Source organism: Phycomyces blakesleeanus, assembly GCF_001638985.1.
Source record: "Phycomyces blakesleeanus NRRL 1555(-) unplaced genomic scaffold PHYBLscaffold_7, whole genome shotgun sequence".
Lineage (NCBI taxonomy): Eukaryota > Fungi > Mucoromycota > Mucoromycetes > Mucorales > Phycomycetaceae > Phycomyces > Phycomyces blakesleeanus.
Genome location: NW_017265140.1, coordinates 1,468,448 through 1,492,825, shown reverse-complemented (window position 1 = coordinate 1,492,825; position 24,378 = coordinate 1,468,448). Strand labels below are relative to the sequence as shown.

General features: G+C 38.4%; 7 protein-coding genes across 7 annotated transcripts; 4 read left to right on the top strand and 3 right to left on the bottom strand.

Moving 5' to 3' along the window:
• Nucleotides 1–1,302: 1,302 nt before the first annotated feature.
• Nucleotides 1,303–1,744, top strand: PHYBLDRAFT_111049 (hypothetical protein; the record flags this gene model as incomplete). Its single annotated transcript, XM_018428192.1, has 2 exons — nt 1,303–1,417; nt 1,482–1,744. Coding segments are annotated over 2 exons (378 nt in total), but the record flags the coding sequence as incomplete, so codon positions are not given.
• Nucleotides 1,745–3,283: 1,539 nt separating this feature from the next.
• On the bottom strand, nt 3,284–4,554 carry PHYBLDRAFT_166866 (hypothetical protein; the record flags this gene model as incomplete). Its single annotated transcript, XM_018435508.1, has 4 exons — nt 3,284–3,874; nt 3,973–4,188; nt 4,291–4,392; nt 4,516–4,554. The coding sequence occupies 4 exons, from the start codon at nt 4,552–4,554 to the stop codon at nt 3,284–3,286; spliced, it is 948 nt and encodes a 315-aa protein (XP_018293678.1).
• An 861-nt stretch (nt 4,555–5,415) lies between these two features.
• Nucleotides 5,416–9,510, bottom strand: PHYBLDRAFT_123993 (Homeodomain-like DNA binding domain-containing transcription factor; the record flags this gene model as incomplete). Its single annotated transcript, XM_018428965.1, has 4 exons — nt 7,130–9,510; nt 6,371–7,018; nt 5,740–6,025; nt 5,416–5,676 (listed from the first exon to the last, which is right to left on the bottom strand). Coding segments are annotated over exons 1-4 (3,567 nt in total), but the record flags the coding sequence as incomplete, so codon positions are not given.
• Nucleotides 9,511–13,006: 3,496 nt separating this feature from the next.
• Nucleotides 13,007–14,992, bottom strand: PHYBLDRAFT_166864 (hypothetical protein; the record flags this gene model as incomplete). The annotated part of the gene is made up of 8 exons (XM_018435507.1): nt 13,007–13,159; nt 13,223–13,372; nt 13,444–13,619; nt 13,740–13,841; nt 13,917–14,049; nt 14,146–14,325; nt 14,432–14,791; nt 14,894–14,992. The coding sequence occupies 8 exons, from the start codon at nt 14,990–14,992 to the stop codon at nt 13,007–13,009; spliced, it is 1,353 nt and encodes a 450-aa protein (XP_018293676.1).
• A 495-nt stretch (nt 14,993–15,487) lies between these two features.
• Nucleotides 15,488–16,404, top strand: PHYBLDRAFT_123991 (hypothetical protein). Its single transcript, XM_018428964.1, has 3 exons — nt 15,488–15,498; nt 15,727–16,015; nt 16,119–16,404. Exons 1-3 carry the CDS (start codon nt 15,496–15,498, stop codon nt 16,184–16,186), a joined length of 360 nt encoding a protein of 119 aa, XP_018293675.1. The 5' UTR covers nt 15,488–15,495; the 3' UTR covers nt 16,187–16,404.
• A 656-nt stretch (nt 16,405–17,060) lies between these two features.
• Nucleotides 17,061–19,534, top strand: PHYBLDRAFT_180858 (hypothetical protein). The gene has a single exon (XM_018438371.1). It carries the CDS (start codon nt 17,113–17,115, stop codon nt 19,039–19,041), a length of 1,929 nt encoding a protein of 642 aa, XP_018293674.1. The 5' UTR covers nt 17,061–17,112; the 3' UTR covers nt 19,042–19,534.
• Nucleotides 19,535–19,903: 369 nt separating this feature from the next.
• On the top strand, nt 19,904–22,494 carry PHYBLDRAFT_132759 (hypothetical protein; the record flags this gene model as incomplete). Its single annotated transcript, XM_018429519.1, has 8 exons — nt 19,904–20,056; nt 20,249–20,363; nt 20,545–20,937; nt 21,107–21,381; nt 21,485–21,774; nt 21,845–21,906; nt 22,009–22,255; nt 22,317–22,494. Exons 1-8 carry the CDS (start codon nt 19,913–19,915, stop codon nt 22,492–22,494), a joined length of 1,704 nt encoding a protein of 567 aa, XP_018293673.1. The 5' UTR covers nt 19,904–19,912.
• Between the last annotated feature and the right edge of the window lie 1,884 nt (nt 22,495–24,378).

Below are 24,378 nucleotides of genomic sequence, written 5' to 3'. Positions count from 1 at the left end.
AGAAGAGATAGAATGGATTGATGAATATTAGTGTTATTTGGTTTTATAGTCGATTGGCTGCTTACCTGCCTACTCTATACACATTGTACATTTTGTACACACTGTGCACTGTGCATAAAAGACACAGGCCACTTTTGAACCTTGCCAGCATTCTCTTGCCGATTGGAATTCGACAATAAGTATAAAAATCAAATCAAATCAAATCAAATCAAATTAATGGCATCAATAATAATAATATATATGTTTGTTTTTTTTTTATTTGTTTTGCGTTAGTGATCGACATTGTGGATTAAGATGAGCGCGTCACATTCTCCAAAACAGCATAAATTAACATTTCTCTCTCTCTCTCTCCTTCTCTCTCTCTCTCTCTCTCTCAATGTCAGTTAATCAATTTGTTTGTCGAATGGGTCAAATGGTTTCTCGGTTGTCTATCTCTTTGTTACACATAAACTATATGTTATATATTTTTATATATATTTATGTGCCTGTTGTAACTGTGTTTGTGTAGTGTATATATTTGTACATGCTTATAATTTTATTTTATTTTGTTTGGTGTTGCTATCGTCCCCTTTTTGCATAAATAAATAAAGACATATATATATATATATATATATATATTGTGTGTGTTTGTATATAGAGTGTATTATAAAATCAAATCAAATCAAATCACAATTCTTCATCCCTTCAAAATCCTCAATATTATCCTTCACTCCCCCACAAACACTACAAACATTACAAACACTACAAGCACAACAAACACAAAAAAAAAAACCCCCCCAAAAAAGCTACTAACCAACCAAACAAACACTATCATCTTTCTCTCTTTTATTTTATTTCTCATCCCACCACCCCCTTAATTCACTTATTCCCTTCCTCCCCCCCCCTTTTTTTTTTATAAATTTTTTTTCCCTTGTTCTTGATTATTTTTTATTATTTTTTTGGATTATTTTGTTCTTGTTCTTGTTCTTGTTCTTGTTCTTGTTCTTGTCTTTCTCTCTTTCTTAATAAACACACGTACACGTATACACTGTACACTGTACACTGTACACAAAAAATAAAAATAAAAAATAAAACAAAAAACAACTTTCTTTTTTATTTATTTATTTTAACTTCCCTGCCTTTCATTTATCTATTTTATTTTTATTTTCTTGCGTATAAACAACATATAAAATAAAATAAAATAAAATAAAATAAAATAAAATAAAAACCTTTTTCTTTTTTTTTTCTTTTAAAAAAATAAATAATTTAATAATTTAATATTCGCTTTTTTTTTTCACCTCCTTTTGAATCAAAATGGACACCATGGACCCCAACGATTCACCCCGCTTCCGTCCCTTTGGATGCCACGTTCAGGTGCCAGTCAAGGTCAAGAAGGCCAAATACTCTACCTCTCTTGATCCTCGTGGATACATTCCTGGTACATCTCTCTTGTTTAAATAAATTCTGTATTAATGCCAGTTCAATTGATTAACTTTATGTAGTCTATGAATACATGATCAACGGTCAACCAATAATGTGGGATAGAGAAACCGGTTATGTGTTCTTTACAGGAATCTGGAAATCCTTGAATAACTCAAAGGCTGACATCGTCAAGATGGTCGACTCCAATCCTGATCTGCGAGTAAAGAAAATCCGGGGTGGATTCCTCAAGATCCAAGGCACCTGGATTCCTTACGAATTTGCCCTCATACTCTGCAAACGCACCGCATTCCATGTACGCAAGGAACTCGTCCCAGTATTCGGCGCCAGATTCGTCGACCAGTGTCTGGAGCCAGATCACCCCCAGTACGGCTGTCTCTTGCTCGACCCAAACAGCACCTTTAACCGTCCAACATCATCATCCCGGGTCACAACCATGCGCCAATCCAGCCACCCTTACAAACGCGACTACATGCGACGTGCATCCCGTGACAAACCAGTCTTACTAGCTCCCCGAAAATCATCAAATCCAGCAATTTCAAATTCCATTCACTCCAATACTCAACCAGGATCTCCAAAACACTCTAAAGATCAAACAATCCTCTTGGCTTATCAACCCTCAAGCCAGGACAACACCAGAGTCGCCTCATCAATGTCCCTCTCCCGTCTACTCAACCAACCATCCCCAACCCTCTCCCACCAATCCCCACTCTCTCTATCATCCTTTCTCGATGACCCCGATGATCTCTTCGATCGAGACTCCCAGAGCCCAAATACAACCCCGTCCCCAACATTCCCCCGTCATTATCAACCACAATCCTTTGACTGGCCATACCCAGATATTCTCAAACATTCAGGTCCAGTCCTAGCTCCAATCTACAGCTCATCAACCTCAACATCATCAACCAGCTCAATAAGCACCAACAACACAAACCACATCCATCACAACTCTAATAACACCCTCAGGTGCTCTTCTACCCCTCGCATCTTGCCTATTGTGGACATCGATTGGTCTCATCTCGGCGACCTGCCGAACGAACCGCTCGCATCAGGTGACCCAGAAACACTCGAACGCATCAATGCATCCATCATTCTCTACTGCATGTCCCAGAACGCAGCCAGAAACACTCTCTATTCTGTCCCAGACTCTGTCCCTCACCAAGTCGTCGTTGACACCCAAGACTTTCGAATCATTTGGCAACCAATTCAAGAAGAGAATGTGGTCAATTAATTTTATTTTTTATTTATTTTAAAAATAACAATACATATATGATTTTCATTACCCCCTCTTTTCCTCTTTTTTTTTTTTTTTTTTATTCTTTACAAAAAAAATTAATCAACACCAAAAATGATCATCAACCAACCAACTAAAAAAAAAAAAAACAAAAAAAAACAGACCTCTTCTTCTTCTCCTTCTTCTTTACATACACTTCTTTTACTTTACTTTATTTCAATGTACTTTATTTTCTCTTACTCTGTTATTTCGCTTTTATTTATTCTATATATCTATCCAACTTGTCCAATTGTCTATTCTATTCTATTCTATTCTATTTTATATATGCACAAGTATTTCTGGTAGATATTTTTAAACCACAAAAAATACAATCCCCCCCCCCTTTTTTTTTTATATATTACTAATATTCTTATTCTTTCTCTCACTTTATCCTTGTCCTTGTCTATAATAAATAAATATATATATACAAAATAAAAATAAAAATAAAAATGTTTACCTTGATTATATAAAATAAAGAGAGAGAGAGAGAAAAAAAAAATTGTAAATCATAATTGACAATGTATTTGGTAATGTAATGTACTTGACAGGAATATTAAAATAAAAATTTAATACATAAAGTATATTTGTACATCATTCAATCTTCCTTCGCACGGACCGCAAAAATTCAGTCACACTATCCTCATTAACCCTAATATTATTATTATCTTTGTCATCATCCTTGTCAGTCGGTGTCGATTTCCCTTGTATGGCTGCTCGTCTTGCATGAATCTTTTGTGCATTACGCGCCATTATCGCCTTTCGCTTGGACGCCACACTCTGTGCATTCCTCCGGGCCTCTTCGGTCTCCCTTCGCAGCGCATTCAGCCGCTCCAACTGCTCCTCACGTCCCTCTTCGTCCTTTGAAAACGTGTAAAAGCCCACTCCCTTGGTTCGGATCTCTCGGTCAGCTTCATAATGTAGTATATTGGATCGATCAGCAAGTTGGTTTGGATCTCTTGGAATAAAGTTTCCAGGAGAACGTGAACGTGAACGAGACCGTGATCGTGATCGTGATCGTGATCGTGATCGTGATCGTATAGGAGAAGGCGATCGTGACGGTATTTGACTTCTTCGGATTACCCGTGTACGACCAAACTCATCCTCATGCTCAACCCAAGGATCGTCTTCTTCATCGTCCTTTCTGTCTTTTCGTTTCGGTTGTCTAGTAGTATTCATCTCGCGCTACACAAGAAAAACATGTACATACATTCAATACTCAGTACAATTTTATTTTTCTTTTAACTTTTTTTATGCGTAAATATATTTTATATTTTATATACTTGTTGCCAGTACTTGCGATCAAAGTCAATCAATATATCTTCATCCTCATCATTCGGATTCACTTGCCGACTCATTTGATCGTACAGTCTTGCTTTACGTTCCAAAGCTTCTCGACTCTTCATCAAAACATCAGACTCGACTGCCTCTAGTACAGGTGCATCTCGTTCTGATCTACTTGAAACACCTTTATTTTGTCTAGCCCAAACAGTTGGTTTCTATACATATACATACATATATATATATATTTAAATATAGTTAAAAAACAAAATGAGGATTGATTAATACAATTACTTCAAAGCTTCTACTCCCATTCTCACCTTATCACTTCTTCTTGTTGCTGCAGATACTTGTTTACCACCTGATCTTCCTCGTTCAAATTGTTCAGTGTGTTGCGCAAGTTGAGCCTTGAGATCAAATACCTACCAAAAGAAATATATATATATATATATATATATATAATTACTCATTTGTTATGATGCTAATCATTATGTTGATAATTTTGTATATAACAGCATTAACAGTCAATCGTGAGAAGTAATTACAGTTGAAGCACTGATTTCAATAGCTGGTTTTGGTGGCATTTATAAACAAGACAACTGATATAAATAAATGATGTGTACAAAAGAAGAAGAAAAAAAAAGAAAGGTATATATATATAAAAAAAAATCCTATGTGACTTTTGGAGTTGTAACAATAAAAATACAATTAAAAATTATTTAATTTTTTTTTTATTATTATTATTATTATTATTGTTATTATTATTTTTGAAACAAGAAAATAAAGAGGTACATTTTCTATTCTTTCTCTTTTGTAGTAAAGAAGTGTAATAAAGAAAAGAAGAAGAAGAAGAAGAAGAAGAAAAAAAGGGTCACAATACAATCAAGTCAATAAAGTCAATATGTAGTATAATATGTGTACATCTTGTATTCTCATATTTTTTTGTTTGTTTGTTTGGAAATTGTGTATAGATATACAGACACATTTTGTGCGTGCTTGTGTGGATGTGAGAGAGCAAGAATAAAAATAAAATAAAAAAAATAAGATAAGGAAAATATATAAAATATAAAATGTGTGCTTTGTGAATTGTAGTGTGTTTGCTTGAATAACAACAACAATAATAATAATAACTTTTCTTCTTCTTCTTGTTGGAGTGTATGAATTGGATGTATTTTCTTTTCTTTTCTTTTTTTTTATAAGAATTTTCTTCTTCTTCTTCTTCTCTTTCTTTATGCCCTTTCTTATTAGTGTTAACGACGATGCCTGCGGTGATGATGATCTCGGTGATCTCGATCTCTATCTTCCCGTCGTCTATCATCTCGCCTCCTCTCATCTCGTCTTCGATCGTCCCTAGACTCTGACCTGCTCCTGTTCCTCACACTACTGTCCTGTGAATGTCCTGAAGGCCGAGCATCCATTTCTGCCTGCGCTGCCACAATCCGGCCATACACCTCAATCAGGGTCGTGTGTGTGATGCTGGCATTGGGCCAGAACTTGGTCGTATACAACCACAGGTCTCGGTGGCATCGCGTGCGCAGGTGTGTGTTCTCGTCGCCTCTCAAGTGGGCCAATTGCTTGTCTACATACTGGCCCACCCGCTGGATACATTCTCGAATCATCACAGCCTTCTCTGGCCCAGACAGTCGAGGACTCTCGTCCCGCAGTCTGTACAGTGTCTCGCGCATAGGACGCATGGTTCGGTGCGCCTCTTCATCGTCATAATCTACAAATCCTTCAATCACCCTACTGGGTCTTGGTGTGCGCTCTACTGAGGAGCGTGAGGATGACGCTGGTGGTGGATGTGAGTGGGCGGTGGTTGATGTTGATGAGGATGATGGAGCAGTATTAGTAGTAGGTACGGAATTTGAGGAAGCATAAGCAGATATTGTTGTTGTATTTGTTGTATTTGTTGTAGTTGTTGTAGTTGTTTTACTTTCTGTAGTAATAGAGGTTGTGTGGCGATGATCACTGTCGGTTCGAGATGACTTTGATGACCGGTATTTACGATCAGCGTCATTTTCAGACTGTTGAGAGTCCCTTGAATTGGATTCAACCCTTCGTCGGCTGGTCGGTGGCTGTCCTCGTTCACGATCCCGGCCCCGTTCTCTGTCCCGGTCCCGGCCCCGGTCCCGATCTCGATCTCGATCTCGATCCCGTTCACGATCTCTTTCTCGTTCTCGGCCCCGTTCTTTCCGCCGTGTACTTCCACCTCCACTACTGCTACTACTACTTATAGTATTATTGTTGTTATGGCTACTACTGCTACTGCTGTTTCCTACTCTCCGGTCCGAGCGTTCTGAAGATCGCAGTCCACTACCTCCCACCGACATCGACCCTGAGGTTGATGATGCAGCAGCCGTAGACTCTCCGCGATCATCCTCCGCAAGGATCTTCATCAACTGCTCTGCTCGACGGGCCAGGTGGATTGATTTTGGCGTCCGTTTGTCGTGATCTTTGCTCTTTTCGGCATCATCACCACCAGCATTGTCATCATCGTCCTGAGAGTTATTCAAAAAGAACTTGGTCGTCAGCTGCAACGAAGGCTCGGCCTGGATCTGGCACCATCGTCCAAACCCACACATATGGACTCCAACCAGCAGCATCGCATCCTCCTTCTGACCCCACACGCAGGACCACCCTTGCACACGCTTTGCTCCAAGCGCCATGCGGAACTTGAGTTTGTCAGCCATGGCATCCAGCCGGCGCGCAAGAACCGTCATGTCGTGGTGTCGCTGCAAGATCTGTCCGGCATTCACACTGTGGATGTCCTTCCATGTAAACAGGATCGCCTTTTGCTTGGTGTGTCGCAGCTCCCGCAGAAGACTGTCGCTGTCTGCACCTCCATGATATTGCAAAGTCGACGAGGTTGCCAATTGGTCCCGGACTCGGGTCCGGCAGCTCGACAGCAGGTCTTGCAAATGCTCCAGTACAACCTTTTTGCTCTTGTGTCGCAGCTCATTGTCTTGAACGGCCTCGTCATATCGCTTTTCTACATCGCCGTACCGCAGAACAGCCCGAATCAACACCCGGAGGTCTTTTTCACTTAGGCTATTTGGGCTGCCCTTGGCTTTGCGTTCACGAGCCAATGCTTTGGACCCCGCACTGGTGCCGTTTGCATTCGTACCACCAGCCCCATTTGCTCCTCCTGCTGCCAATAACGATGATGATTGACCTGCTCGTTTCCGCCGACCTACTGGCTTTCCATTGGTTTGAATGGCTTGCTCATCCGATGAAGATTCCTCCAGAGGTTCCAGATACGGTCTTCGGTTCTTCTTGGCCGCCCGCTCAAAAAGATCAGCCTGGTGCTGCTGTTGCTGTTTCAATAACAACTCGGCTTCTTCCTCAACCCTGACTTCATCCGGAATGATCTCGTCCCATCGCAGGTCGCTTGCAGTGCCTCCGTAATCGGTCACCTTGAACTGAGCCAGGAACTCTTCGTTACCGACCGACTCGCCACGATCCAGGGTCTCGGTGTGTTCTGCACGGGCCAAAATGTCGTCAAGATCCATGTCGGTCAACTTTTCGGTGTTTTCGGTGTTCTGGAACATATTTTGGGCACCGAATTTGAGAACTGCTGACATTTCTTCTTTGCTGAACGGCAATTCGCGTGGTTTTCCGGATGCGGTTACGAGCGAGTTCTCGGGCAGCAAAGACAGTCCCGAGGTGTCCATCTGGTTGATAATGCAATATTCCAATACCATCTTACGTTTTGCACGTTCAATAATGTCTTCCTCCATCGTGCCTTTGGTTACCAGTCTGTAGACATTGACAGACCGGGTCTGACCAATGCGGTGAGCGCGGGACATGGCTTGCAGATCATTCTGGGGGTTCCAGTCCGAGTCAAAAATGATTACAGTGTCAGCGGTGCAGAGGTTAATGCCCATACCACCTGCACGTGTTGACAACAAAAACACAAAATCTGGACTGTCAGGGGCATTGTAGTGTTCGATCGCCTTGTTGCGTTCCTCGGTCTTCATCGAGCCATCCAGGCGCTGGAAAGGGTGTCCACGCATGGCCATGTAGTCCGACAAGATGTCCAACATCATGACCAGCTGGGAAAAGATGAGCACCCGGTGGCCGTCTGTCTTGAGCCGAGTCAGGAGCTTGTCCAGCAGCACCATCTTGCCGCTGTTCTCGACCAGGCCTTTTAGCTGTTCACGGCGGCTGTACGAAATCGTTTCGGCCTGTGGGAATAAATAGGGGTGATTGCTGGCCTTTTTAAGTTCAATCGCAATGTTGAGCCACTGCTTTTTGCTCTTTTCAGAGCCTGCATTCAGCACAGCAAAGTTTTTGGCCAGGATGTTTTTGTAAAAGTTCTTTTGCATCTCACTCATCTCAACTCTGAGGATACGTTCGGACTTGTTGGGCAAAGACTTCTCGACATCCTTCTTGAGACGTCTGAGCATCATGGACCGAATGCTGTTCTGCAGAGTCTTGATTTTGTCGGTCTGGTGATCGTCCTGTTGATCAAGATCGATGTCAAGTTCTTTGAGTTCGAAATCGGGCATCAGGAATCGCACGAGTGCGAACAATTCCTTGACACTGTTCTGAAGAGGCGTGCCGGTAATCAAGAGACGATTGACAGTATTGAATCCCAGCAAGACTTCGTACAATAGACTTTCGGAATTCTTTAGACGATGTGCTTCGTCTACCGCAAGATACTGCCACTTGATTGCACCCAATTCGACTCGATCTTTCATGGCGAGCTCATAGGTTGTCACCAGCACATTAAACTTGAGCTTCTTGGTGTCGGCTACATAAAATTCATGGTCTCGGATAACCTGACGCGACTGTCTGTCGCCAATGTAGCACAGGGCATTCATGGCAGGAGCCCACTGTCTGAGTTCGCTCATCCAGTTGTCAGTTGTCGAGAGAGGAACGACGATCAAAAAGGGACCGAAAAGGGATTGCTTGTGGAATAGAGTACTGAGTAAACCGATTGTCTGGACAGTTTTTCCTAGTCCCATTTCATCGGCCAATATGCCATTTTGGTTGTTGCACCACAAATGGTACATCCAACTGATGCCATGCAGCTGGTAATCGCGTAACTGGCCACCCTGGATAAACGCGGGTTGGTCTTTAAAAAAGGTAAAATTGGGACGACCAGATCTGTGGTACGACACCGAGCGGGACGGAATCTGGTCGTTTTGTTCGCGGTCAAGAAATGCGTCTACCTCGGCTTGGTATTCTTTGGTGATCAATTCAGCTGACTCCCAGGTGCACTCGCTATAATGCAGGCATTTCCATTTGACAAAGTACTCGGGCGCAGACGAAGGGCCTCTCATGCCGATCACTCGCTCAACTGTTCTCCAGTCCTTAAGTTCGTCTCGTTGGCGTTCGAGGTTGATGTCATGCTGTTCGATTTCTTCTTTGGTGGTTTCGGGGTGGTTTCTGAACCGAATTTCATCACGAATGCTGCTTTTAATGTAGTTTAGGAGCTTCTTGGCACCCTTGAAGTTGCGCAGGTAATCGTACGAGTCCCAGGTATCATGCAAATGTGACCACTTTTTCCATTTGACCAGGAACTCCATATTGCGTTCACCGACGTCTTCCTCTTCATCAACTGTTGTATTATAGGTAATTTTTTATATAATAATATAATATAAAGTAAAAAAAAAAAAGACAATTTGTATAGGTACAAAGGTGTGTGTGTATATGTATCTTTATCTTTTTCTCTCCTCTTTCCGTATGTGTATGTATGTGTATGTGTGTGCATATAATTATAGAGAGAGAAAAGATATGTAAAATACATACCTATATGTATATAAGCATACATACATACATACATACATACATACAGAAAGATACATGTGCATTATATCAAAACAAAACAAAGCCATAAAAAATAAAGAGAGAGTAACTTACCAAAATCTGCTTTCCGCCGATGATCGTGAACACTTTCAATAACATCTCCTTCCTCTTCTTCCTCTTCTTCGGGTTGTGCTCCCATATTGACAACAGATTCTGGTTCTGATAAACCCCATGCGTCTGCTTTATCTTCATTGTAAGAGGTCACGGTTCTCTTACGCATAGAATGTCGAGTTTCGCTGAGAGCTGGGTCGACTACACAATTAATGTTGTTAATCTCTATATTGTCTTATTATTATTATTATTAAAGGTTTGTCAATAATTTAGTATCGTTTTGGGTGTATGCATGTGTGTTTGTGTATGTAAATTTATATAATTATGATTATGATTATGATTATTAATTGGTAGCTTCTGATGATAATTCTTATTTTTTTTGTTGATGTTGCTGTTGGTTTACCCCAGTCTGACATGACAGGCTTCTTCTTCTTCTTCTTCTTTTTCGACTTGTTATTTTTTCGTACTCTAGATGATCCGGCCCAGTCATCTGAATCACTATCGTTGTTTGCACTACTGGCCTCGGAACCCAGATCACTAGATAAAGCGTCGGCAGACGAGACGGCTACAAATAAAATAAAATAAAATAAGAAATAAGGAATACATTAAATAAATGATCAAGTAAATAGATAATAATATCAACAGTAATTCTTTATATATGTATATATAAAGACCAAATATTATACAGTAAATTATATAAAGATAACTTTACCATCGTACAAGATGGCTGGTTGGACAGGTTGAGCTAACCGACCACCCCGGTTTCGCTTGCCCAGCCCAGCCAGATGTTCTTCGTATTCATCGCCACTACTGCTGTCTTGACTCTCTTCACTTTCGGTGAGAGGAGACGTCTGCGAGAGTCAATAACCACTCTTGCTAATACTCCCTCTTTACCTCTCGTCGCTGGACGGTTACTCGTCGAGACCGACGCAGACAATATAAATCCGGGTCCAGTCTGCCCAGGTCAAGAGCTTCGTCGTCGTCGTCGTCTTCGTCGTTTTCATTTTCGTTTCTGTTTTCGTCTTCCTCATATTCTTCATAATCATCAGGTTCAGCTTCATACACAGGTTCGTCTTGGATGTCTTGTTCCACTTGTTGATATTCTTCCTGATAAACTTCCTGGTATTCTGTTTGATATTCTTCTTGATAGTCTTCTTGATATTCTTGATATTCTTCTACTTCTTCTACTTCTTGTTCAATTTCTTCAACCTCTTCTTCTTCCTCAACCATCTGCTCATCCACCTGTTCTTCTTCTTCTTCGTCGTCGTCATAATCATTTTGGTCTTGAAGATATTCTTGAACGTTATTTCCAGCTCGAGTATATTTATAGCTGTGTGTTGGGTGGTGAGGTTGATTATCTTCGTCATCCTCTTCTTCGTCTTCTTCGTCTTCTTCGTCGTCGTCGTCTTCTTCGTCGTCGTCATCGTCGTCATCTTCATCGTCGTCATCTTCTAGACTTGATGCCTCGGAGCTCATTGGACTACTAGGTTCCATCGCGGCAGGGGGAGGCAGGGTTTTGCCACCACTGGGGCGATAGGGGCGTCCGTCATCAGAAGATACACGCCGTCGGTGACGTTGACTGGCGTCTTCCTCAGGACCACGCTTAGCAGGTGGTCTTTGTGCTATAGGCGATGGATGAGAAGACATGAGTTAAAAAAAAAAAAATAAGGAAGGAGTCACGTCAATAAATTATTTATATGAATCTTTAAAAAATTAAAAAATTAAAAAATTAAAAAATTAAAAAATTAAAAAATTAAAAATTAAAAATAATATATATTTGTATATATATAAATAAAGAAATAAAAAATAAAAAATAAAAAAATAAAAAATAAAAAATAAAAAATAAAAATATAATTGTAAAAAGAAGAAGAAAGTGGATGGAATGACTAATGCTGACAAATGTCAATGATGGAAGAGAGAAAGTCAATATTGACCGCCATATTGACTTTTTTTTTTTCTTCTGTTCTTGGTTGAGATGTACTACCACTCTCTTGTTGGGGAATATGAAAGTATGTGTGTGTATATGTATATATCTAATTTGCTTTTCAATTTAGAAACGACTTCTTTATTATGTAGTTGTTGTAATTGTTGTAGTTGTCTGTTCTGTTATTGCTGTTGTCGCTGTTACTGTTGCTGTAAGTGTTTTAGTAGTAGTGAGCATTGTTGTTGTTGTTGTTGTTGCTGCTACTGTAGTTGGTGGTGGTGGTGGTGGTGTTTGTGTTTATGCTGTAATTATTGTTCAAATAATACACTTTGACAAAAAGAAAATAAAAAGGAAACTTGATGAACAGATAAAGAAATAGTTTGAACAAGTGTCAATGACCAATGAGCTTTGATAATGAGTATATTTTCTTTTGTGTTTTGTTTCAAGCGCTTCATTGCCTTTAGAGGTTGAATAAGCAGTAGATTGAAATAAGAGTGTCTTTGGTGCTTCTTCTTCTTCTTTTTCTTTTTACCTTTATTTTGATACAAAGAATAAAGAATGAAGAATGAAAGTATTTTGTTTATACATGTATAGGTGTGGACTGTTGAAGATGTCGTTGTTTATTCATTATCTCTTTCTTCATGTTGTTGATGTTGATGTTGATTTTGATGAAGAGTATTGAATTTGAATGCGATTGATTATAAGAGTAATATTATTGAATAGTTGTCGTTGTGTAGTCAATTACTGAGTGTAAATAAAGGGTTCAAGGAGTTCAAGGAGTCCAAGGATATCAAATACACGTATACAAACAAACAAACAAACAAACACACACACACACACATACATATATATATGTATATATATATATAGTGAAAGAAGGAAAATATATATATATATATATATATTACAGTGAAAGAAGAAATAATAGAAGCAAAATAAATAAAGGAAAAGAAGAAAGAAAGAAAGAGAGAAAAGAAAGGACAATTATATAAAAATGTATAAAGTGATATTTTGGGATTTGATTATAGCAAGGAGTCACTTTACCTTGCATTTCAGATGATTGAAGCAAAGAAGTCAAAATTACAAAAAAAAAAAAAAAATTAAAATATAAAGTAAAATAAAAATAATATAATATAATATAAAAATTAAATAATATATATTATTTTATTGTATAAATACATCTGTATATACACAGACACACACACACTCTATTTTATATCCAAAATAATAAATAACGGGAAAGGATCCCTTCAGAGCTTAAATCGTATCTGAAATTTGGTCCACAATACCCAAGGGAATAAAGTCACGGCCACAATGTAGATTGAGCAAACCAAGAAGCTCACAATAGCACTACAATACAGGGTTCTTATACTGAGATTAACCAGCCCAGTCAATACATTAGCCTATATTAAAGAATAACAGTCAGTATATATTATAAATATATTATATTCAAACAAGCTACTTACAACCAGAAAAGTAACTAGACCATTTTGGTTCATAGCAAATAATAGACTAGGACCTTGACCTTTTACTTGTGATTTATGATCTACAAACACAAGCGCAGCCAATAGAGATAGGTTGAATGCAACCACCCACAGAACATATGGTCCATTGGCCTGTTATTTACATCAGTAAATGCTAATAAACTTCCACACATATATCTTTTGGATATCTATTTATCATTTACCAAGCGACGGGAAACAGCAAAGTCGGTTGTCCCTGTCCAGGCCATATACACAATCCACAGACCAACAGCTCTCTTGATCAATTGGCGTCCAGTAGGGCATCTATCGTCATCTGCCTTGTATTTCTTAAATACAACCAATCCAGAATCCAATCCAAATAAGAATATAGATAGGTACCCTGTTAAAATTATGATCATTATCATGATTTCATATATAGAAAAAGAAACAAAATCAGTAAAGAAAAAGAAAAAAAAAGGGTAATCACATTCATTTCAATGTATAGAAAGCAAACAATTACCAAAAAAGCTAAATATTCCTTCCTTGTTTGCACTCAAAAGATCCACTCTGGGTGCCTCTAATATCCAGGTCTGGAGACCATACTGAAGCACTGCCTCATACACTTTTCAAAGCAAGCAAGCAAGCAAAAAAAATCAATTAATTAATATATTGCTCATACGTAAATACACTGACTTACAAGCACCAACCGTCAGGGCAAGCACGCCAAACGAAGCATATCTTTGAAGAAAACTAACAAGTGTAACAAAAGCAGGAAGGAATCCGAGAGTAAAGAAAAAGTTCCAATGCAATCCATATTCCGATGTGTGAGTCTACAACAACAGCAACAACAGAGAAGATGATGATGGTTATGAGTGTTATTTGTTTTAACCCCCCCAAAGTCTATGTATATTCACAATATTTTTTACCTGATAATCAACACCTCGGGTCAAAACAAGACGAAGTCCTCCCAAAACAAGAATTGGCAAGGCAGATCTAAAGGATTGTACGAGAGCCTTTGACTTTGACAATGATGAATTTCCGGCAAGGTAAGCACGCGAGGCCACTACCCCAGAAGAGAATACAAATGATCCAACACCGACATCCATCTACAAGCAAAGAAGAAGTAAATAAAATATGAAAATATATATAAAAAAAAAGGCGAATGTTATTGATGTACTATTTTTTATTATTGTAAATACTCAATTGACTTACAAGAGAGGTTCCAAAGGTCTCTACTTTTGCAAAGCGCCGAGGGAAAATGGGGAAATCGACAGCAAGAATAGCAATACAAGTCATGAGCATAGTACAGCCTCGATAGACTGTCAAGTAAGATTTAAACATTGATGTTTTGGCTTCAGGTAATGGTGACACTGATGCTGATGCTGATTCTGATGTCAGATTATACACAAGAGCACTAGCAGTCAAAAGACCAATTGATACTAAATGTGCATAATCAGCAGCCAAAGTTTGGCATGCAAAGACTGGCAAGCAATATATCAATACTTGGGCCCAGTAACTATCAGATATCTTGATATTGGCCCTGGAAAGAGATGACCAAAGTATATGTGATGCCTTTTTTATTATTATTATTATTATTATATCTTTTAATATGTTAACATTATATATATATATAAAAAGAAAATATATAATTCATTGTTTACAAAATAAGCTTACAACAGAACTAAAGCAGATGGTTATCACTTCAAATGTAGATCCTCCTGTACAATCCGACACCCAAGCTTCTTGAGCCCTTTTATATTCATCGCCGGTCATGTTCACAAAACAGAACTTCAAGAAGAGAGGGACCAATTATGATTAAAACTCAACAAAAACGCTCATAAACACACTTTGTAATATAGTTTTGGTTTGATAGCACAACGAAGAAGAACTGTACTTGATTATTAATATTATATATTTATTTATTATTTACTAAAGTTATTATTACTAGTAACCGTATGAAATTATTTATAGATAATAAAGAAGTATTTATATATTGTTTATATAGAGATAAAGAAAGAATGGAAGATGAATAGAAAGAGAGAGAAAGTGTATATGTATATATATATATGCGTGTATATATTTACAATAGAAAATAGAAGCATTGCTAGTTGAGAAGATTTTCGCCAGACGCAGACAGAGATTAGTTCGGCAGCCGGGCTTGTTAGTGGAGGGACCTGGCGGGCGGGGAAGCAGGCGATGGGTGGGTGGATGGGTGTAAAAGTAAGTGGATTGGCCAGGCCAGATTTATCTTCCTCTTAACCTATCCTTATTGAACAATGGTGCGTACATCAACATCAACAGCGGCAGCACAACAGTACATAGATGAAAAATAAAGACATATAGAAACGTCGATTGATGAATGGATGAATGGATGGAAACGATGGATGAACACGATGGATTGACTTTCTTATATATAAAAATTACGAATTCTCTCTTTTTTGGATGGATCGTATACTTTTTTGTATATATATATATATATTATTATTATTTTGCTTTCCATGACTTAGGCCAAGAAGGACGTTGCCGCCAAGCCTAGCTCTTCCTCCGGAGGAAAGAAGGCCAAGAAGAAGTGGTCTGCCAAGAAGGTCAAGGACAAGTCTAACAACTTGGTTGTCCTCGACAAGCCTACCCATGAGCGTTTGTTCAAGGAGGTTCCCACCTACAAGCTCATCTCTCAGTCTGTCCTCGTCGATCGTCTGAGACTTAACGGTTCCTTGGCTCGCATTGCCATCCGTGAGCTCGAGGCCCAGGGTTTGATTAAGCCCTTGTCCCGTCACCATGCCCAGGTTATCTACAGTACGTACACATTTACACACACACACACACATATATATATATTATTTTGGGATTATGGTTCTAATGAAGTACACTTTATTTTATTTTTTGGTTAACTTTTTAGCCCGTGCTACTGGTGATGAGAAGGCTGCTCCCGTTGCCGCTGACAAGGCCGAGTCTGATGAAGAGTAAATAGGATCTTTACGATTTTGTTTTATTACTATTATTAAAAAAAGGAACTTATGGTTTTGGATTTTCCAACTCTTTCTTAATTAATCAATCAAAAAAAATTCATCAATTACATAAATAAATGCGATTCTTTTTATGATTCGATAACACAAAATACATACAGCAAAAGCATGTATATAATCTTATCACATATTAAAATCAAGTGTAAATGTATATGACAGAAAATGATCAGTTTTCAAGATATTTTTTTTGAAACAGCGCCTAATATGTTGTTTTACAGATAAACACTTTACACACACACACGTATATATCTCTCTGTGTGTGGGTGCGTTATTTTTTTGTTTTTTTTTTGTTTTTGTTTTTTTGGTCAAACAAAAATTACTCTTGGTACACACCTTATACTTCTTCTGTCTCTTCTGTCTCTTCTGCTTCTTCTTATTCTCATATTATAGCTACTACTTATTTTACTTACTTATTTTGGAATACATACATTTATATATCTTTTTGACTGCAAATATAAAATTAAAATAATAATAATAATAGTGCCTTTGTATATACACAAGCATATACATACATACATAAATACATAAATACATATATATATATATACATACAGATACATACAGATACACACACACACACACACACACATGCTTATATATATATACATATATATATATCTATAAATTTTAAGCAGACACAGACAACTGATACACACACATACACGAATAACCGACTCACAAAAAATACACGATAATATTCACATATTTATTGCACTGCCGAAACAAACAAAACAAAACAAAAAATAATACAAAAAGAACCAGTATTTCTTTCACTATTCATTATCTAGCCCTCCTTTTTGTTCTTTATCTTTCTTATACTCTATAATTAATTCTGTAAACCAGTAAAAGAAAGCAACCAGTCCAGTCATGTCTATTATTCCCGGCGAACAGTTTATTCGTACGCTAACCCATTACCTTGATTCCAACCAAGGACGATTGTTATCATCCAGCTCCAGTCCGACATCCTCATTCTATGGAGAAGATGGGATGAAGGGCATCATGAGCGGTATAATGAACAGCAGTAACAACCTATTACGGAGGACTTCTATGCCAGCCCAAAAACAAGGTGCTCTAGGTGGACTGGTGCCTTATATGTCCTTGTTATCTGCCGCAACCACAGCATCAGCCAGTACAGGCTGGGCTGCCACAACCAGCTACATGCCCAAGCGTCCTTGTCTGACGCTTGATATCCACCACCTCTATTTCTTGCTCGTTCAATTTGAACACTCGGGCCTCGATATCGGGGACCCTGCCTTGCTCGGTCCGTTACCAGACGGGGGTACAGTCGAGACAGAGACATCGGCCACTATGGGAGAAGCACCTTCAATCATGTCTGTCAACTCCATAGCCTCGACCCTCTCGACCCTCTCACTCTCGACACACTGGAACTTCTGGCGCCAGCAACCCCAACAGGACAAACCTATTCACATGGACATCGAGCATATCTACAACTATTTCGCAAACATAACCGCTCTGCGACTGCACATGAGTGTTGTCGTGGATCCTCACACGGGCATGACGCGGAGTGGACAGCGGACCATCGCAGGCTACGAAACACCGCTCCCTCAAGATGGGTCGGTCGTGTTGTCACTCCTGCCATTCAAACGACTCACCAGCCTTGAATTGGCAAACGTTCATCCCCGCATGATTTCCGACTGGACTGACTTGAGTAAATCATTGGTACGGCTAGTCGTCAAGGGAGCCAATGTTGAGGACTGTACTTCAGTGTTGGGACTAGAAGACACCTGGGACAGATTGAGATATTTGAGCCTCCAGGACAACAATATCACCACCCTCGACACACATGCAATGTCCCAAATACGCCCTGTCAGCCACCTCAATCTCAGCAACAATCTGCTGATTGATGTACCTACTGCACTGTCCACTCTTTTCAATCTCCAATCTCTTCAGCTGGCTCACAACATGATCTCGTCTGTCACAGGAATCAATACAATCCTCGGAAATATCCTCGAACTGGATCTCAGTGGTAACCGGATTGTCCAGCTGGCAGGCTTGGACCGTCTATGGGCACTCGAACGCTTGGACCTCAGAGATAATCAAATCGAGGACTGTGCTGAAGTCGGTCGATTGACCGGTTTGCCAAACATTGCAGACATCTGGATTTCAGGCAATCCCTTCACACTTCTCCAGCCAGACCACCGTGTCCAGATCTTTAAGGCATTTGCGGATGTCCAACTTGACATTCGACTTGACGGCTCAACACCTTCTTTTCTCGAACGCAGACGAATCAACCCTGATAAAGCTGACACGGCTGCACCACCTGCAGCTGTAATTGCGGGCCAAAGCAACAGCACAGATACTGCCACTTGGCCGGCTGCACATGCAGGCGAGGATGAGAAGCCAGAAGGAACGGCTCCGGATGGACCTATCGCTATGGTCAAACCAAAGAATAAGAAAAACAAACGTCTTATCCGCCTTGGACAAAGTGATGATCACACGAATGACTCAACCAACAGACCTGATCAACGAATGTCCCGTATTGCTGAGCTTGAACAGACTGTCCAAAATGAGACATTAGCTCGTCGATCATCGCGTCGCCCTCGGTCTTCAATGCGCCGTAGTCGTTCCCCTGGGCAACAATCAACCAAGAGCTCCAAGAGCTCCAAACAAAATCGTTCATTGTCACCTTTTACTGACAGAACTGATGATGTATTCCGGCGCAAGATTGAGGCCATTCGACAAGAAGCAGGTACTGAATGGTTACGTGTAATTCAAGAAATGGAACTTCATGAACAGCAAGAGCCAAGACAAGATAAGACTTCTTTACCCAACTAAGAATGAATGCATAAAAGAAAAGAAACAAAGAAACAAACAATCGAAAAATACCTCTTTTTATTATACACGAAAAAGAATTCAACCCAAATCAATCAATCAATCAAACAAAAACAAAAACAAAAACAAACAAGCAAACAAACAAAAACCAAGCAAACAAGCAAACAAACAAGCAGAATATTGCTTTGATTTTTTTTTGGATTTCTTAAGGTCAACCCTCATCATATACTTTACATACACTTCTTCTACATACACTTCTTGTTCTTTTTGTATGTTTTATTTTTCATATTTTTTCTTTAATTATTTATTTTTACACTCTCACACATTCACAAACGCACGAACAAACTTACACAAATACACACACACACTTCTTCTTCCTATCATCTTTATTCATACATATATTGATCTACTTATCTACCTCTTTACTTACCTTTACACAAATATATAAATACATATATACATGTACACATGTATATATTTATACATTGATACATTGATACATTGATACATTGATACATTGATACATTGATACATTGATACATTGATACATCTATACATCTATACATTTATGTTGTTATGCTTGTGTATGTATAAAAGCCACTAACATGAAACGCTCCTATCCTCTTTTCCCTATTTTATTATAGTATTTATCACAGATATGTATTTATATGTATACTATTCTTAATGCGATTATTATTATTATTATTATTATTATTATTGTATATTTTCTTCTCACAAAACATAAATGGGAATTCACTTGTTCTTTCCCTAAGCTTTCTTTTTCTTTCAATATATATATATATAAAAGAGGAAAAAGGAAGAAAGACAAAGTTTATATATATATATATATACATATATACACAATCTCTTTAAAATGTCAAAGGCTTCATACGACATTGCCCTATGGTTGTTCAATCTCATGATCGACATCTTCTTTCGTGAGGTCCGACCAAGAGGATCTCACAAGATTCCTCAACAAGGACCTGTCATATTTGTAGTTGCTCCTCATGCTAATCAAGTAAGCTATTCATTCTTTATATTTTACACATATCTTTCTATTCCATAAGTTTCTAGTGTACAAAAAAATAGAAACATTTTATTATTATTGTTGTTGTTCTTTTTTTTTCTTTAAAAAATAATGATAATAATAATAATAATTAACTTTTGTATCGTTTCCTTACAAATGATACTCATTATTATTTTCATTTAGTTTGTCGATCCTATCATTCTTATGCGAGAATGTAAAAGACGCGTCTCATTTCTCATAGCCGAGAAATCTATGCATCAAAAAGGAGTTGGTACTTTTGCTCGAATGGTCAATGCCAGTAAGGATTGATTTTTATTTTGGAATTTTGAAATTAGACAATAGAATGACAATGAGATACACACACCTATTTTGCGTAGCAACCAACCGGTTTTTATTCTTATAAATATTTATTTATATATCTATATATATATGTATATATTTATGTGTGTTTGTGTGTACCTGTGCTTGTACGATATCAGTTCCCGTTATTCGTCCCCAAGATTCAGCTATTCCCGGAAAAGGTGTTATCCACCTCGATCGTGAATATTCTCTGTTAATTAATGGAACAGACACCGAATTTCTATCGCAGCTGAAACCAAGAGATTCAATTGTCTTGCCTGGTGGAGCGGGAGTAGCTGAAGTGGCCAGGATAGTCTCTGATACCCAACTTGAGCTGTGCAAAGAATTCAAAGCACTCAAAGCAATCGATTTACTGACAAACTCGGCCAATGGAACAAAATATAAGTGTATGCCTCATATTGAACAAGGATCTGTCTATGAGCAAGTCTATGAACAGCTATATCGTAATGAATGCATCACTGTGTTCCCCGAAGGAGGAAGTCATGATCGGGCCGAGATTCTCCCTCTCAAAGGTATGAAATCGAACTACACAACAGCGACAATTACCGATAATAGCAACAATAGAAACAATAACACTAATGCTAAGCTATTCATTCATTCGCTTACTTATTTATCTATTTATTGACAAATACAACAAATTCCTCCTATTTTTATTTTCTTTTATGTGGGGGGTAATCTTAGCGGGTGTAACATTGATGGCTTTGGGCGCTATGGCGAAATATCCTGGGCTTGATGTCAAGATTGTACCCTGTGGACTTAATTATTTCCATGCCCACCGATTTCGTTCTAGAGCTGTAATTGAGTTTGGTACTCCATTGACTATATCAACTGAAATGGTCGATATGTACAAATGTGGTGGAAATGACAAGAGAGATGCATGTGGAAAACTTTTAGATACAATATATGGTGCTCTCAAGAGTGTCACGGTCAATGCGGGAAGTTATGAAACACTTATGGTAAGATAGTAGTAAAATAGCTTATCACCCAATATTATTATCTTTTTTATTGAAAGAAAGAAAAAAAACATCCCCCAACAATATCTACTATTTTGTAATCTAGTTGATTCAAGCAGGCAGGCGTCTATACAAGCCTGCACACCGCAAACTACGCATCTCTCAGGTTGTGGATCTCAATCGCCGCTTCTTGATAGGCTATAATTTATTCAAAGATGACCCCAAGGTTATCGACCTCCAACAAAAAGTATTGGCCTACAATCAGTTACTCAAATACCATGGGATCAAAGACCACCAGGTCTCCAAAACAAGTGTACGTGGTAGACGACGCACAGCCGGTCTAATTCTGAAGCGTATATGCATAATCACCTTATTGGCCTTGTGGGCATTTCCAGGGTAAGACAATATAATATCTAGACCACGCGCTTTGGGAATAACCTTTTTGATAATCTTATTCGGCACATAGTGGACTTTTGAACCTCCCGGTAGCTATATTGGCTAAAGTGATCAGTCAGCGAAAAGCAGCAGGTAAGTTAAACATCATCTTTCACATCTTCCACCCCCATTCTAACCCTTATTCCCTCTCCTGCTATAATACCTTATTTCATGTTACCGCACATGTATACGCAGATGCCTTGAAAGGCTCGACAGTCAAAATCGCAGGAAGAGATGTATTGGCAACATGGAAGCTTTTGGTTGGTCTGGTGGTACTACCGACGCTCTATGCATTTTACAGTTTCATAATGCTAGTTGTCGTGCTCCAGACCAATCTAGATCCTGTCTGGAAATGGCTTCTTCCTATCGCCACATGGATTCTTCTTCCATTTGTATCCTACGCCAGTCTACGCTTTGGTGAAATTGGTCATGATATGGTCAAGTAAGTCTGACATGGTCTGCCAACTTCCCAACCTAAACAAATATGCTGTGTACCATTAAAGGTCACTCAAACCAAGTATCATGGCGCTGTTGGATTCTGATGCAGCCAAAACCCTATGCATCAACCGAGAGACCCTTTCACGTGACATCACAGATCTTATTAATGAATATGGTCCCAGAGTATTCCCTGATTTTGATGGTGTGTGGTATATTGATATTATTTTGGAAGAAAATCAATAATGACTGTCAAGTATATATGTTTATTATTATTATTACTATTATATAGCTGATTATATTCGCCGTATATCCCAACCGGCACCCAGCCCGTCTATGAGTCGATCCTCAAGCTCAGTTGGATTGCCATGGACAAATACACAAAGCAAGCTTCCAAAGATTGCAAGCGGGTTTCTACAACAGGCAGCACGTATGGATTGGCTGGACGACAAGAATATTTTTAATTGGGGTCGAACTGAAGAATCTGATGCCGATGACTTTTACTTTCTTGATCTGTTCACCAGTTTCCGTAACGGTGGGCGGAGCAGAAGCGGATCTACTAGTGGAGAAGCTTCGTCTGATCAAATGGCTTCATCTTCTAAACAAGGAAGCCGTAATAGAAGTCGGGCCAGTAGTTTTGTGAACGGTCTATTGAGTATGGAGGGGTTCAAGATCGAATCGATGACAAGCTTGCCACCTTTAACAAAATCAGCCCATCATCCAATCTTCCGAATTGATGATATTGAAGAAAATACCTCAGAGTTAATTGCTTCACTTGATGTAGCAAAAAACCAAACCGACAAAGAAAAATCCATTACAGAAACAAAAAAGAATGTTTGATTATTAGTATTATTTTATAAAGATATGATGAGATACATTGGTGTCGTAGTCTTGTGTGTGTGTGTCTGTAGGTGGGTAGGATTAGCAATCCTACGAAACTACAGTATCTAAAAAAAGCTAAAGCCGTATAGTTGACTTTAATATAATTCACTAAAGCTTTGTGATAAGTCAGATACAAGTACAAGGAAACACCATACCAAAAAAAAGAAAGAAAGAAACACTGAAAACCATAAGAACAATAAAAACCCGAATTATATTTTAACTGAGCTCTTTCCAATTATATATTTGAAATGCACTAGCCCATGGTTAACACGGTTAATTCGACAGAACTTTAAAGCTAAAATAAATATATGTATTTGAGTGTAAGCCGTGGCGCTAGTCAAGCTATCAGTACGAAAAAAAAAGGAAAGCGTGTAAATTAGTATAAGCAAAGGTACGATAGTATAGACTATTAAAATCTACAAGAAATAGTGCTCATACAATTCTAGTATGCAACGTTTTAGACCAGAAGAATGTAATAAAGATATCAAAAAAGGCAATATTGTTTGAGATTAACCAGCGTATATAAAGCTTTATCAAAGCTCGTGTCGATTGGGACTCGTCAAAGGTTTTTCACAAGGAGCTGATATCTCCTCTTATAGAGTGGTTCTAAAGAAAAGAAAAATCAAGATTTGATTAAAATAAATAAGTACAATTTCCAATTGGCTCTCTGAATCTGTAGTACAAACATTTTGATACCATAATTTGGTCTGATAAATGCTTTACAAAGCAAGGCTTATTCTCTACACTACTTCATCTTACTGACTGTAAAGTCTAAAGATTGTTTGATTATTGTCTATGAGAGCTTTCAAGGAAGAGAAAAATTACGTTTTACTAGCAGTACAAAAATATTTTGGAAAGGAAAATGAAATTTTACCATTATAATTCAAACCTCATCTACACGTAGCACATCTGGATATATAGTAAATATAGATTGTGAGCAGATACTGTTTGACTGTTATATATATCTTTAGACAGACAGTAAAGTGTGAATAAAGATAATCTTCAAAAAGTGCATTGGTAGAGTTTGATCTCAAGTAAATACAAAATATATCAATCTGAAACTGATACAAATGGTAAAACTATAATATGTTTAAAATAAATCTTCCAAAGGTTAAAAATATATTTATATATCTAGTGAGTGTTGTCCTTACGGTATACTTATTTGAGATTTAGTCAAGTGGTATTTTTGACGTACTTCTCAAACATAAAAAGCATAGATCATTTGGAAAGAAAGAAAACACAAGAACA